At 34.6% G+C, this 15,278-nt stretch overlaps 2 protein-coding genes across 2 annotated transcripts; one reads left to right on the plus strand and one right to left on the minus strand.

Moving 5' to 3' along the window:
• The first annotated feature begins 9,850 nt into the window (after positions 1–9,850).
• LOC139100394 (uncharacterized) lies at positions 9,851–10,858 on the plus strand. Its single transcript, XM_070653010.1, has one exon. It carries the CDS (start codon positions 9,851–9,853, stop codon positions 10,856–10,858), a length of 1,008 nt encoding a protein of 335 aa, XP_070509111.1.
• Positions 10,859–11,180: 322 nt separating this feature from the next.
• Positions 11,181–14,991, minus strand: LOC139100171 (uncharacterized). Its single transcript, XM_070652777.1, has 6 exons — positions 14,880–14,991; positions 12,955–13,054; positions 12,162–12,408; positions 12,013–12,103; positions 11,679–11,834; positions 11,181–11,537 (listed from the first exon to the last, which is right to left on the minus strand). The coding sequence occupies exons 1-6, from the start codon at positions 14,881–14,883 to the stop codon at positions 11,266–11,268; spliced, it is 870 nt and encodes a 289-aa protein (XP_070508878.1). The 5' UTR covers positions 14,884–14,991; the 3' UTR covers positions 11,181–11,265.
• Positions 14,992–15,278: the final 287 nt, after the last annotated feature.

Raw genomic sequence — 15,278 nt, forward strand, 5'->3', positions numbered from 1 at the left:
GCCACTGACATCCATAACAGTACGTTCTATCGCTCATTGACTCCTTCATCCGTACAAAACCTCTCAAATACTCTCTAACCTTTCAAATTCTAATTAATCCGACCATTAGCTAAAATTTTACATCAATCTTTGACATCCAAAACCAAAAAAATCTGTTTGTTTTTCAATCTGAAGTCATTAAGAAGTCACCAAGTCGTTAACTACTAGATGAGATTGACTGATAAAGCCAAAAAACTAGTTAAATTTAAATAATTTTGTTTTGTGTGAAGTGATAAAAAATATATTTTTTTGTGTCTGTGCTGCTTATTTACATTTATAGCTCACATTTGAGTAGCTTTGCGTGCATATGTCCTGACCAAAATTTTAAGGTGTGTCAAGAAAAAAAAAGCTGAACTTGAAATATTTTACATTCTGATGAGTTTTTTTTTTTTTTTGGTGATTTATTTGAATTGATGGTTGTGATGCACTGGCTTGGCTGCTAATAGTCTATTGGATTTGGATGATAAATCAAGTTTGTGGATTTGATGCATTTTTTGATGTTTTGTGGAGACTTCTCTAACAGACAGTGAGCAAACTCATCGGGATCATGAGCATGACCAGACTCATGAGCATGACCAGACACATGAGCATGACCAGACTCATGAGTATGACCAGACTCATGAGCATGGCCCGGCTCATGAGGATCATAAGCGGGTCCTGTTGGGTTTAACAACTGATAATCGATGTCCGAGCTGGTCCATGCAGCTGCTAGAGCATTGATCCATCACTAAAGTGCCCCAATGACTCATTTCCACCTGTTTTCGGTCAATTTTAATACCCAAAAAATGTAAATTTAATTAACAAAAATTTAAATTTTACAACACACAATTTGCATAAAATTTGAATGAATTTCAAGAGGAATAAGGAAGAGTAAAATCAAACGTTAACTGCCGTGACTAAATCAAAGCAATGTCTTTGTGGAACTTTAATGATCTTCCGGCTGTCGAGAGCAAAAAAAAACAGCATCAAATCCCAAATAATTTGCTTCCACATTTCATTTCATAATTTACTACATCTTGCAGCTACTTTATAGTCACAACACAATGCGAGTAGACAATTAAATGTATCGACATGACCTTTTCGGCTTTTTGGATCTATAAAATTTTCAGATTTGCGAATTTTTGACATTGAAATCTGTTTTTGGCGGCTTTTGTTTCGCATTAATGATGAAAAGATGTAAAGAAAAAGTTATCAAAATTCATGATAATGCTCATTTGGATATGTATTGTTTTTTCGTCGACAGTTTAAAATCCCGAGCAACACAATGTCTTCACTGAGGTTCCGCTACGTCGCCATGTTAACCGTAAGACTCTTCAGGCAGTGAGCTACTCATCTAATGTCCGTATTCAATCAATATGAATGTGAATGATCAATTTAGTGAGCATGCTCGTTGTCTGTTTGAGGACGTGAAGTTACCCTGACTACAAGACAGTTGATCTTGGGTAACTTTGTGTGAAGAATGCTGATCTTGAGAAAAAATGCCTTTTACTCGATTGTGCTGCTCGGGAAAAAATTTCAAATAAATAAATGATTATTATTGAAGCATTATTGGAGCTGCATAGATAGATATACATATATGAATAAGGTTAGATTACTGTGAGGCCATAATCGGACTTAAATCATCAGTCTTATGATACAATCAAGGATGCACATGACCCTTGAAATGTTATAAAGAAATGCTGACATCATGATCTGGTAAGCTAGTAAAATGAAGTGAGCAGCTACAAGTCATTAGGTACTGAAAGATTTAATTTGTTGAATTATGGAACACTTTTTGACAGAAAATGTCAAATTTTTAGTTCGAAAAATAATATCAAGAATTAAGACAGTCACTTTTTAAGGCAGTCCTAGCAATTAAGCATATTCTTGTAAAAATGAAGGAAAAGCTGAGCTTGAAATAATTTAGATTCTGCTTTTTTTTTGTGATTTATTTGAATTGATGATGCATGGCTTGGGATCAAGTTGGGTTTCATCCAAAAAATTCAATATGAACTCCTCCAACCTCAATAAATTTCTTTCCACACCCCTGCCAAATCAGTTAAATGAAGCAAAACAAGAAATGCAAAAATATTTATATTTTTTTTACTATGTCATCACGATAGAATCTGTTAGAATCTGTAAATAAATAAATAAAAATATTTATGGCAAGGTGTTAAAATGGTAAGCAACAAAAAGCTTATTATTAATGATGCATTTTTTTGAAGATTTTTTTGAAGATTCAGGGGTGTAGTCAGGAGCTTATTAAAGGTCCCTCTGATGCCTCTTTTGAATTTTGATGTATGAGTCGCTTACGTTTAGGTTAGAAGTAGTTTTGGGATTTTTGAGCCTAAAAATCGTACAAAATTGAAGAATTTGCTTCAAAAAGGGGGTTAGGGGTATGAAGGTCACTCTATATGAAGGTTTGACCACCCCGTACTCCAAACACCCCCTAAATACGCTCCCAATACAAACCAGATGTGATGATTTGCTGCTTCTACAAAAAAAATTAACTCAAAAATTCAACTCTTCAATTTTTGTGTGTAAAAATCCATTTAGTATTTTTCCATTCCTAAACTCAATTCCTAAGCTTTCAACAAGCACGTCAATTAATAATTAATTCCAAAAAAATAAAATTTCATCAAGATCATCAAATCGTGTCGTGACATGCCAATTCTTACTTTTTCAATTTACCGAGAAAAAACGTTTGAACTATCATGCAGACTTAATTAAGATGAGCAGCACGATTATCATAACGATCCGGGGATTCTTTTGGTGATTTTTGTGAAGAATAAACATATTACATAATCAATTAGAAACCAGTTCTGATGAATTGGAAATTTTACTTCTCTTCTCTTCTCCTCTTTGGGTCAATTGACGAGACGGATCTTTAGTTCACACTACTGGCACAGTGGCAATGATTTTTTTTTCTCTTTTATTTTTTTGCACGTGCTTGTGAAATATTGACTAAAAAATGAATGAGCATTTATTTGCATTGTATTGCAAAGTTTGAATGAAAATGAGATGTGATATTGGTTTTGGGTAATTTGAGAGATTTTTTATCGTGAAATAGGTTGATAATTGAGTTGTTGTTGGGTGGGGTGTGGACATAAAGAGGGTGATGGGGGAGGTGTTGTATACATAGGTAGGGATATAACTAGAGGGAGGGTGAGACAACAAAAGTTGTTCAAATTGCACAAATTTAGGGAATTTAGGGATTTTTTCATGAAAAATCTTAGCAAATTGACTAGAATGGTGTAGTAGGTTAGACACCAGCACCTACTCGTCCCTAAATTCTCCTTCCCCCTCAAACTACTCAATGACGTTCCTTAGATTTGTCGAGATCATGCTTTGTTGTATCAGTTTCTATATTCATCCCGGTTTTGGTCCCAGTCGTCTGTTTAGACACCAATGTCCACCCATTTTCCTCGTTCCCTAATTCTCTTACAAAGCTAGTCAATCAGGTTCTCAAATTTTATCGAGATCAAGCCTGGTAGTATAATTTTTTATGTTCGTCTCGGTCTCTGCTGTATGGTCAGACGTACAGCCGCATTTTCTCCACAAACTCCACCTAACTACTCAGTCTTGCTTTTGAAAATTGTCAAGTATCAGTCTCGGTCTCTGTCTTGGTTACAGTCGTCAATTTAGACAATAACTCTCATATTTTCCCCCAATCTCACTTCCTCTAACAATCTACTTAGAATTTTTCTCTACTTCAAGCTCAATCTCAATCTCTGTCCCGGACTCGTAGCTCAGTCTCCAAAATTCGACGAAATTGAGAATTTGGGACACCTTACTGTCAAATCCACCATCTTTATCTTCATCAGAAGCTGTCATATCCCTCCAATTTATCTGAACAACTCAATTACCAAGCCGTCCCCAAGATGCCGTTCACTTACAAAGTAACACTCTAAGAAGATGCCGTAAGAGTCATAAAGTAAATTTTCCACGTCACTCAACACCCGAACATTCCCCTTCGAATAATTATCACATTTTTTTTATTAAAGATGATGATGAAAAAGTAAGAAGAACTAAGTGTGAGCCAATCTCACATCGCGAATAATTGTGGTTATATAATTACCTGCAATAATGAGATTCTTAACAAAAAAAAATTTATATAAATTATTGACTTTTCAGTTATTAATTTACTTAATATATGAGTATGTAGACATTAGCATAGACTGTGAAAAATTCTTCATATTAACCGTGGCAAATGTTTGAATATTGAACGAAAAAAATATTTATTTTTAGTATTTTTAAGCCAAGCAATAATAAATTAAGGAAGTAACAATTATTTTTTGATTGATTTTTTGTTGATTGAAACTGTCTTTATGAATTAAGATGGAAATACTATAAAAAATACTATGGATCAATGATTTAGTGCTTTTTAAAATTAACTCGAATAGCACATGTTGGTTAATCGATACAAAATGTGGCATCATGCAGACGTGACTCTGGCATGATGCAGAGTCCGGGACCATAGCGAATTTGACATCAAGCTAGAGTTATGTTGAGTTGTGTTCAGAATTGTGATCTATTAACCAATTTGAATCCAATTTTAAGCTTGAGGCTTCAATACTAAACTTCTACGATATAATTTTGTAGCGGTTCATAGTTCCAATCGACTCTCCCTCCTGACCATGTCCCTTTCTAATGGTTATGTAGTACCATACCATACGAGATCAAAGTAATTGACTTTAGACTAGTTTAAGGCAACCTTTCATATTTTGCGGCACATCATGGTGGTAAGGTTGAATCGAAAACGCACACATCATTCGGATCATAGCACATTATGATTTGCCGACCACTGTTCTAGATACTGTCACGTTCGAAAAAAGATTGGGAATTACAATTCTGGAAGACACACCGCTTGAAAACAGCCAAAAATTGTCGAAAGTCCCGCTCTTGGACGGAGTGACTCTGAACTAAGGGCAGATTCAATGAAATCCTGCATTAGACCAGCGTCAAGACGACCTGGGTGCGGACTTTCAGCCATTTCTGTGCCGTATGTGCTCTGATTATATTCCAAAAAGAACACAATGGAGAAATGGATTGAATTCTGGCATAACACCGGTCTGGGTCAGATTTTCCATAATTTGCCTCTCTGTGCCTTTCCGCTATCAGTCATTTGACTACTTGGTCTCTAAAAACTTCATCTTTAAGACTCATCAATCCATAAAATTAGCAATAACAATTATTTAAAATTTCCATAAAATTTGCAGATTATTCCAAATAAATTATTGAAGAAAAAGGAAGAAAAACAGCATTTTCTAGTCTTTAACTACTTAAGCTTCTCTCAGTCAAGACTCTCACTAGATTCAACATACTTGTACATGATTCCATGAATCCATAAATATTTAAACTTAAATTCAAGTATGACTGTGCAATTTGATATCACTCAACATTTTTCGTCAATTGTTTCCCAGTTTTCAGTCAAAATAAGAAGATCTAGCTTAAAGCCATCGACATTGAATCATTTATGAGATGAGTAGATGAGTATGTTGTCAACAGAAGGTCACAAGAGAACTCGAAATTCACTTCAGCCTTCCATTAATCATAAAACACAAGAAATCTCACTCAAGCGTTTTCTTCGCAGCCAGCACAAGCATTTACTGTCAATAATTTCGATTTGTTTGTCGTGATCAGCAAAAATTTCAATGCCCGTACACGCAGACTCTCGCATCAATGAAAATCACCAAAAAATCATAAAAATTGATTGGCAAAAGTTTTATAAATTCTGAACAAAATTCCACTTTTTTTGGTTCGTTGTGACCATGAACAAATTCAACTTTTAGACATCGACGATGTTGTTTTTAATTTGATATGTTTATAGACAGGTTTTATGGGGTTGTTTATAAGTAAGGAAATTGGTTGATATCTGAGGACAGATGTGTGGCATTCGATTTGGACGTCGTTAGTCTTATTCGGTCTGCTTCGGTCTTCATTTGGTCTTTTTTGGTCTTCATCGGTCTTCTTCAGCCTTCTTCGGTCTTCGTCGGTCTTCGTCGGTCTTCTTCGGTCTTCTTCGATCTTCTTCGGTCTGCTTCGGTCTTCATTCGTTTTTCTTCGTTTTTCTTCGGTCATCTTCGGCCTTCATCAGTCTTCTTCGGTCATTTTCGATTTTCCTCGGCCTTCTTCGTTCTTCATCGGTTCTCTTCGGTCTTCTTTGGTCTTCATTCGGTCTTCTTCGATCTTCTTCGGTCTTCTCCGGTTTTATTCGGTCTTCTTCGGTCCTAAACCGATTAACCTTCATAGTTCAATGATTTTCAGTCAATTCAACACCCTTGCACATCATCACAATCAACTTATCATAATCCTCAAAATTCCATCCATAGCACATCAAATATTTACTAAGTTAATTTCGGGGAATTTTTCCAAAACTCGTCAGATACTTAAAAGTATAATAAAATAATAGGAGAATGGTGAAATAAAAATGAAAAAAACCATGAAGTCATTCGATCGTCATTAATTGATCAGAATGTCTATAAACGGGATTTTTTTAAATTCATTAGGATGCTTCAGATTTGGATAGGATTTTTTTGAAAGTAAAATTTTGTAGATAATCTTGAAAAATTATGAATGCTAATTGATTCTGCTTTGTTCTGGAACTTTCAACAACCTAGTCAACTTGAAATAATCTTAAATAAAAGATAAGATTTCCTTAGAATTATATGTGTTGTGTCATTTTATGGTGGAGATAACTGTCTCTAACTGTGTGAATTTTAGAAAGGATGAACGTTCACTAATTGTGGAGCTGTATGAGGATGTGGGGTCATATCAGGTCGGCATGACTCTAGGATGGTGCAATATTTAAGTCGAATCACCATTTTCAGACTATTTTGAGTAGTTGCACACCCTTGATTGTTGCAAAATGTCCATGTAGAGTCTTAACTCCAGTAAAAACAACTTATTTAATTAATTAAATATCACAACACGTTTATTCCTTTTTCCTTCAACACCCAAAGTGACAAAACCGATTCAAATATCATATATCCGTTATTTATCCAGTAGCTTCGCACCCCTACAGTCCATACACATGCACACGTGTCTAATGACTTGTGTCATTAGTACAAGCTCTAAAACATATCACATTACCGCGACCCTTCATCACTTTTATTATTAGATCACATAGATCACTGCATATATCCAATACATGCACAACAACCTTGAACTCAACAGCTCATCCACACCGACTCCTAATTAAGATGGAAAAAAACATTCACAACGTTGTAATATTTTTTATACACATTACATCACTTAAGATATTCAGGATTTATTCTGCAAAAATATCATGGCTTATTTGCCTTTATTTTTGTCAATATTTATAAATAGCTACCAGAAGATGTTTTGTAATGTTCTGACACACTTGAATGTCTATAAATTATTACAATAATATGTTAAGTGTCGATTAAGTAATCGTTCTTTATGGATATGTATTAGACATAAAATCATTAAATTGTTAAAGGGCTTTGAAGGGTCAATGACGATGTCAAATGTTGATTGTTATTTGATTTATGATAATTAATGAATGATTTGTTGTTTTGACTGCAAAAATTAGCAAGTAATTTTGGATTTTAGCGTATTTTGGCATGTTATGCTGAATAGTGCAATTTGTGGTAATTTATCCTAAATTCAACTCTAAGTCGGCCTGACTCTAGCAAAGTGCTGAAACATGATTCGCTTTTAAACCCGGTATCTAGTCATAATCAGCTCCAAGACACAAAATAGCCTTGACAGAAGCATGACGCCAAACTACGATTGAAAATTGCGGTTCACCGCATTGTGTCAGTTGGATAATTGCCTGAAAAAATAGTTCTAACTTCACTTTCACAACCAAATAAAGTTCAACACCTGCGAATAAATCTAAGAAAAAGCTCAAAAGCAATGAAAAGTAAAAACGTGCAGATTCTACAAAATAATCCATTTCGCCTGAAAATTGTGTCAAATCATCATGTTTTCGTTATTCTAATAAACTAAAATCGCACAAATAAGAGATGAAGGCCACCTTTAACATCATATTTATTTTTGGCATCTTCTCATTTTTTTTACGGACGACAAATAAAAGCTCTAATACAAATATTTAAATACTTTTATTGACATTTTCAATTAACACACTATTTTTCATATTATTTAACGACATTAAGGCATATTATGAAATGTCATCATTCATCATTCATGCAAAAAACATTGAAAATTTTGCAAATAAATCAATCTTTGGTGACATTCTGCGTTTAACTATCGATTACACCAATTCAGCTTATGCTGATCAAGTTGACAAATATAATTAAGAAGTTTTCTTAAGAAAAAAATTGTCGATAAACACAAACTCGTGCCGCATTTTAATGTTGAATGTTAAATGTTTTGACTGAAACATTCAACATTCGCTCATGGAAAACATTGAAGAATTTCTGAGAGAAATGCTTAATATTGCTCACACAGCTGATTATAGTAAACATTTTAAGTTCAAGTAGAGACGAGAACAGACGTGATATACAATTGAGGCAACGGTGAGTCATGGAATTTCGTAATTTTATTAAATAGGTTGAAATTTATAATTTTTTGTGTAAAATTGTAGCAGAATTTTGTAATAATTATGTATGTCATATTTTGAAATAAAGTTTAAGCAAAAAAAAAATGTTAAATTGCCAAATAATTGTGAAATTTACAGAAATATTGCGAAAATAAAATTATTTAGCCGGCTTATTTACTTACTAACAGTAGCTATGATTTTGGCGCAGAACAGTGAAGAAGGATTGTCAGCTTAACGTGTGAACATATTATTCGTGACATACTAGGTAACAAAGTTAGCTACGGAGTCAGATGGAAGCTATTGTGTTTTAGCCTAAGTTCTACTTTGGAACATTGTTATAGTACTTGAAACTTTGTTATAGTCAACACGTTTAATTGATCTAAAAATTCCCTAAAATCGAATCATCCCAAGTTTGTTTTCAGTTCAAGTTATCAATTATCAAGTTAGCATTTTCAGCACTTTTTAGATAGATATATAGAATAAAGATTAGGGTTCATCGAAGACAAAAATACAGTGCGATATTTGATCTGTTGTACCATCTCTCAGTGTTATTTAGGGAATTTTAGAACCCGTATAGCGTTGCTTCTTTATATACTAAATGCTGATCTTATCATCACTGGAATGCTTCCTTATATTCACACATATTAGCAATTTTTCACTAGATGTTAAGGTAAATTTATATTAAATAGATCACCATGCCGGCTGATTAGCTGACTAGCTTAATATTGAGCTTATTATACCGACAATCATTAAAATATGACACAGAATACCAGTATTTTATGTAAAGAATAGTTTAAAAAGCTGAAATGGTTTTTAATTGAGTATATTCGGCGAAAAATTTCAAAATTATGAAATATCATTTTCTAATTCAGCGCCATCTATCGTTCGTTAAAAATACTACAATAGTAACTCCATCTATACAAATGTTATTCAAATTAATTTTACATTAATGCCCAGTTAATTTCATAATTTTTTATAGCTACAATTTTGCATAATTAATCAAAAAAGTTTGCAAATTTATTATGATATTCAAGAATAATAACAAACATTCTTCAATTTCAGGTACCAAACAACCAAACTACAGAGATTCTCATTGGGATTACACAAACTTTTTGCAATAAATAGTGATTCTAAAACTAGACAGTTCAACATTCACTGAACTTCAGTTACACAACAAGGATCAACTAAAGCATCAGTTACCAATAACTCAGAATCACCAGCTTTTCGGAAACAATTAATCAAATCTGTAAAAGATATTCAAGAAATTAATAAATAAAGTCAAATTTTAATATACCAAATCCAAGAATGAATTGCATCAGATACAAGTTCAAGTCTGAAAACAGTTTCAGTCAAATTTTATTTACTGGAACTAACATTTCAGTTGCTGACATCAAGAAGGAAATTTACAAACAAAGGAAGCTTGGCCGTAGTGAGAATGTTGACTTAATGATTTCAAATCTATCAAACAATGAGAAGTACACCGAAGATACAGACTTAGTTCCAAAAAATACATCAGTAATAGTCATGAGAGTTCCAGCAGCAAATCAATCTGGAAAAACAAAGAAATTCATCAAAAATTATAATCAGGAAGTTCCAGCAGCACCAATCAACACAACCAATACATTTGCACCAATCAGCACAGTCAAGCAACTCGGACCAATCAGACCCGCGACCACCAAGTCACCCGCATCAGTTTTCCAAGATTTAACGACCATGAAAGGAACTGAGGAAGACAAAATCTTCGCAATGATGATGCAAAGTACATTCGAGTATACAAATTACCAAACTCAGCCACAATGTAGATTCTCAGCTCCACCACGTGGTTATGTCTGCCGTAAATGTCACGTTCCTGGACATTTTGTTCGTCACTGTACATTTGTAGTCACAAAACCAGTCAGATATGATCCTAAAGCCCCAAAAGCTCCACGTCAGGAATCAAAGAAAATGACAGGAATTCCAATGTCATTAAGGAACAAGACAGAAAGTCAGCAACAGCAGATTAACATCCAACAAGTCGAAACTTATCAAATTCCCCAAAACTACTATTGCAGCATCTGTAAAGACATCTTCAAAAAGCCAGTCACGACGCCATGCTGCAAAACAATCTATTGTTATGAATGTGCTGTAATTAAGCTATTGGAATCAGATAGTTCCAACTGTCCAAAATGTGATGCACAATTCGTTTATCCAGGAATGCTTAAGGAAGACTACGAAATGAGGAAGAATGTTGAAAATGCACAGAAGGTTAATGGAAGTAGTTCAATTAAGCATGGACAGTATGTAGGGTTGTCGTCGTCGAGATCTGTGGCTTAAAGGAGATTCAAGGACAAAGAATCAAAGCTAGGATGACTCAAAGAAGTAATTGCAGGAATTAAGTTAAGGTTTAGGAAATATGTTGTAATTTAAGAAAAGTAGCAGCCCAGTTCCACCTGGAAGTTAGAAATAGTTTAAATCGAATAAAATTAATTAATGTACAAAAAATTGAACCAAATTCTTCTATTTCTTAATTTTTTTAGGATTTTCAGGTCTAAAATGACATTCAGTTCCCCCTTTCAGGTCCTATACAATCCCATATGACCTCCAAAATCCCACAAGTCCTCCAAAATCTCCTCCAATACCCAATAAAACAACCAAATCTCATAAAATCCAAAAATTCACTTTAATATTTAAACAAAATAATTAATTACAAAAAACTTCCACGCGTAAACCAGGAAGTGACCCTAATATTCAATAAGAATATCATAATTTCCAATAGCAACTTCCATGCCACCATATGGTATATAAAGAACTTGATGTGATGGATGAATTTTACCACATGTTACACTTCCCATCCATGGAGCACGTCCAATGAACAATGTCTCACCGGATGTTGTATGTCCACCAGCAACAGCATTTGGATGATGTGAACCGCCACTGCTTGGTACCCATTGTGTGTTGCCACCGCATAGGACTTCGTAACTATATTTTGGAATTTCTTGGCCATTGTAGGATACTGAGGATGGAAATTGAGATTTTATGAGTTAAATCCAGGTATAGTCCAGGAAGGCTTGCATGTTATGTCAAAATATCGACTCAGATGCGTAGCCAGGAAGGGGTTATTGGGGTCAAAACTTTAAATCGACTTCATTCTTACCATAAGCGACATTTTTGCTCGGCATTACTTTTGCTGGAATCAAATCACCTTCATGATAGCATCTACCGACATAAATTGCAGATCCATCACTATCAGTTCCAGCATGAATAGCATTTGGTGGTAATGGAGCGTGGGCTGATATCGACAGCCAGTTTGCTGAAGGAAAGTACAGGAAATTAGTCGATAATAATGATTTATGCTTCATATTTGACGGTATAGGGCACTTGGTGGATACACCAGGTACACTTGGCATAGGTGCACCTCTGGAACATGACCTAAGCCGTACCAAATCATGCCATCAACCATAAAATCAATTATCATCCATAATACTCACATTTTTGAGGACAAACTAATACTTCATAGTACAAAGTTGACTGTTCAGCACCTCCATATGGTAAATACAAGCATCCATGACTTTTGTGAATCTAAAACAAACAATCATATTAATCCATTGATAATTCAAACCCAAAACCACTGCATTACCTTTCCAGGTGTCAAACTACCCTCATGATGAGCACGTCCAATGGCCAATGGCTCACCAGTGACTGTACTTCCAGCAATAACAGCACCCTTTGGTGTATGTCCATTTGATGATGCAACCCATGAAAATCCTGTACCTGATAAATACTCAAAGTGTTGCTTGAACACTTCCAATCCATTATGGGAGACATAGCAAGCTTGTTTGCTTGGAATTACTTTGGCTGGAAGTTGATCTCCGTCATGGAATGCACTGGAATTGGAAATGAGATGAATAAGTGTGTGATTTAAGTGTTGGAAGGCATATGATGTGGATATGGATGAGCAATTGGGTATTTTGGATAGAAAGTGTCAATTTAGAGTCATGATAGAGTCATGCATGCTTAATGACTCGTCTTTTTTGTATTATATGCATTTTGGGTTTGCTCCAATTCATCCAGAATACACGTGATTGTGTCAAACTATATCCTGAATCATATAATTGTGTAATACAATCTAACTGACAAAGCAGCTCATGTATTACTTAAAATATACCAATACTCAATGTGGACACTGGGGATTTTGTATGGTAAGCTCGACTGTAGTTGACTCAATTAGGTATAAAACCCGAATACTTGTACAAAAAGACCTTAGAACTAGACAACAACTGGATATTAACTAGCCATCCCCATCCCAAACAGGCAAAGAGCATGCTCTCGAGAACTAGCTTACCCGAAATATACTCAATGAGCATCTCTAAAAGACTTGCTCTGCTCTTGAAAGCACGCTCTTTGCTTGCTATAGCATTGTTTGAACTTACCGTCCAATATAAATAGGACTTCCATCTGAATCATTTCCAGCATAGACAACATTTCCGGTTGGAAGACCTTGATGTACTGATGATGGTATCCAATGGTAATCTGTAAGAAATAAGGTATTAAATATTGATTCATAAATTCAGATTGATTTAGAATCAGGATTTAGGTATTCCGAGTGTAACAGTCTATTGTTAGCAGGGTTTAGTAGGAACCTATAGTTTAGGACCGAATCCTAGGAACTCCAAATTCAACCCTAATTACCACTAAACCCATCTCAGTGTAACAGCCATAGATTTGTCAACAGTATCTCAAGCTACAAACTTGACAAATCATGACAAGCTCTAGAAATGACGGATTTATGTCTATACATGCGATCAACCTCTGACTAAAATTTCTTGAGACTTACCAGTCTCGGTTTCAAGGTTTGACGTCACCTAGACATCAAAATACCCTACATATCACACCTTAATCACATCCTATCCCCCCATTACCCATTTTCAACTACCAAACCATCTCTGCAACCAATTTTTAAGTATTTACAATCATATAAATTAATCAATACTTAATGAGAATTTTAACTTGTCAGATACTTAATATTAAAAAAACAACAAAGTTACAGCAACTTGTGAAATAAACTTCTTATCTTAATGAAATAAAATAAAAAGTTTAATACACGGGAAGAAAAGATAAAAGCAACAAAATCAAAGATAAGCTTCCAATGTAGTGAGTAACTGAGTCATTGTGCTATGATAACAAAAAAAAGGTGTTCAAATATGAGTAATTTAGATCAAGTCAACCGGTAGTCAATGACTTTATGATGGTGACGTAGGGATGGAGTTTGGGATTGAGGGGGCTGTTGACTTTGAGATCTAGACTAATCAGTCTCGGTGTCAGTCTCAGGATCCGATTCAGTCTAAGTCTAAGTCTCAGTCTGAATCTGAGTCTGAATCTAAGTCAGAGTCAGAGTCCGAGTCCAAGTCTGAGTCTCAGTCTCAGTCTCAGTCGCTACCTCAGTCATGGTCAAAGTCTCGGTTTAAGTCTCTTGAAAATACGAAAGTTATGCGAGATTTATGGAAACCCTAGTTGAAATAGTTGGGAGCTTTGATGTTTGAGAAGTGGATTAGAAGGAATTAGCAGGCTTCCAACTCTGTATGCCACCTTGGTCTAGATCATTGACTGTGAAAAGCATTTTAAAATTCTAATTGTAACAAATGTTATCTTTTTTTGATTGAAAAATAGAATCTCAGACCGTTTGTGGTGATTTTTTGTTCCCAAAATAAGACTTTTGTTTCCCAAAACCGGACTTTCTAGAGAGAAAAAATCACGGATGGTTGAACGGATTAGCTTTTGAAAGGAAACCGTCGACCTAAAGGCAAGAAGTGTCCTGGAGAGCTGAGTGAATAAAATTAAACGATTTAGTAATGCCGGCTTAAAGACACTTGTCTATATCTTTACTATGACGTGTACCCGAACACCACAAGTCGGTTAACCGATCCACAGTCTTGACTCAAGTCGGCATGACTCTGCCAAGGTATCAAGTCTTGGTCACGACAGCCTGTGATCGGATTATCGATAGATTGATTTAATTGTGCTTTTTGGAGTATGTTTTGGGACTTGATTATGAATTTCGTGGAATTTAATGGAATAATTTCAAATTTTTACAATTTAATTCACAAATTTTCAACCAATTAACACCAAATTAAACCAAAATGTCCAATCATTATCTAACAAAACAACAAATTTTCAATCTAATTTTTACGAACTTATAAAGTGCAATTATTCTTTATCTGAAGACTAAATGTTATGATAAGATAAAATTTACGATACAGTGACTTTTTTTCACATTTAAAAACAACAAATTTTGGATATTTTAATGTATTAAATTGAAATAATTTCTCAAAACTCCCACTTTTTAGCTAATACTTACTCATCTTTTTAATAAAATGTGATTAAAAATTTCTAATAAAAAAATTAAATTTTTTCGTCCTCACAAGTGAAGCACAAAACGTCGACTGAACGTTCAAATTGATAATGTGAACTGATATCTGCAAATATCACTTTATGTTCTCATTTCTCTATTTTTGATTCGGCTGGCGAATTCAATAAGTGAATTTATGACTCAGTAATTGTTAGGTGACTTGTGCATTATTCGAGGGCATAGCCATGGGGGCCCCTTAGACCATGGGTGGCTTTATGTGTCATTCAAAGCTGTTAAGTACCTATTAGAGGTTATTAACCCCGGAATTGAATCATTGGGTTGATTCCTGAAATTATACTGAACTCAGTTCAGGAAATAGTGCTTTTAATGTACCAGGAAAGGATGCTC

This window comes from Chironomus tepperi, unplaced genomic scaffold, assembly GCF_022539635.2.
Source record: "Chironomus tepperi strain 1889 unplaced genomic scaffold, CSIRO-AGI_Ctep_v1 contig_58, whole genome shotgun sequence".
Taxonomy (NCBI): domain Eukaryota; kingdom Metazoa; phylum Arthropoda; class Insecta; order Diptera; family Chironomidae; genus Chironomus; species Chironomus tepperi.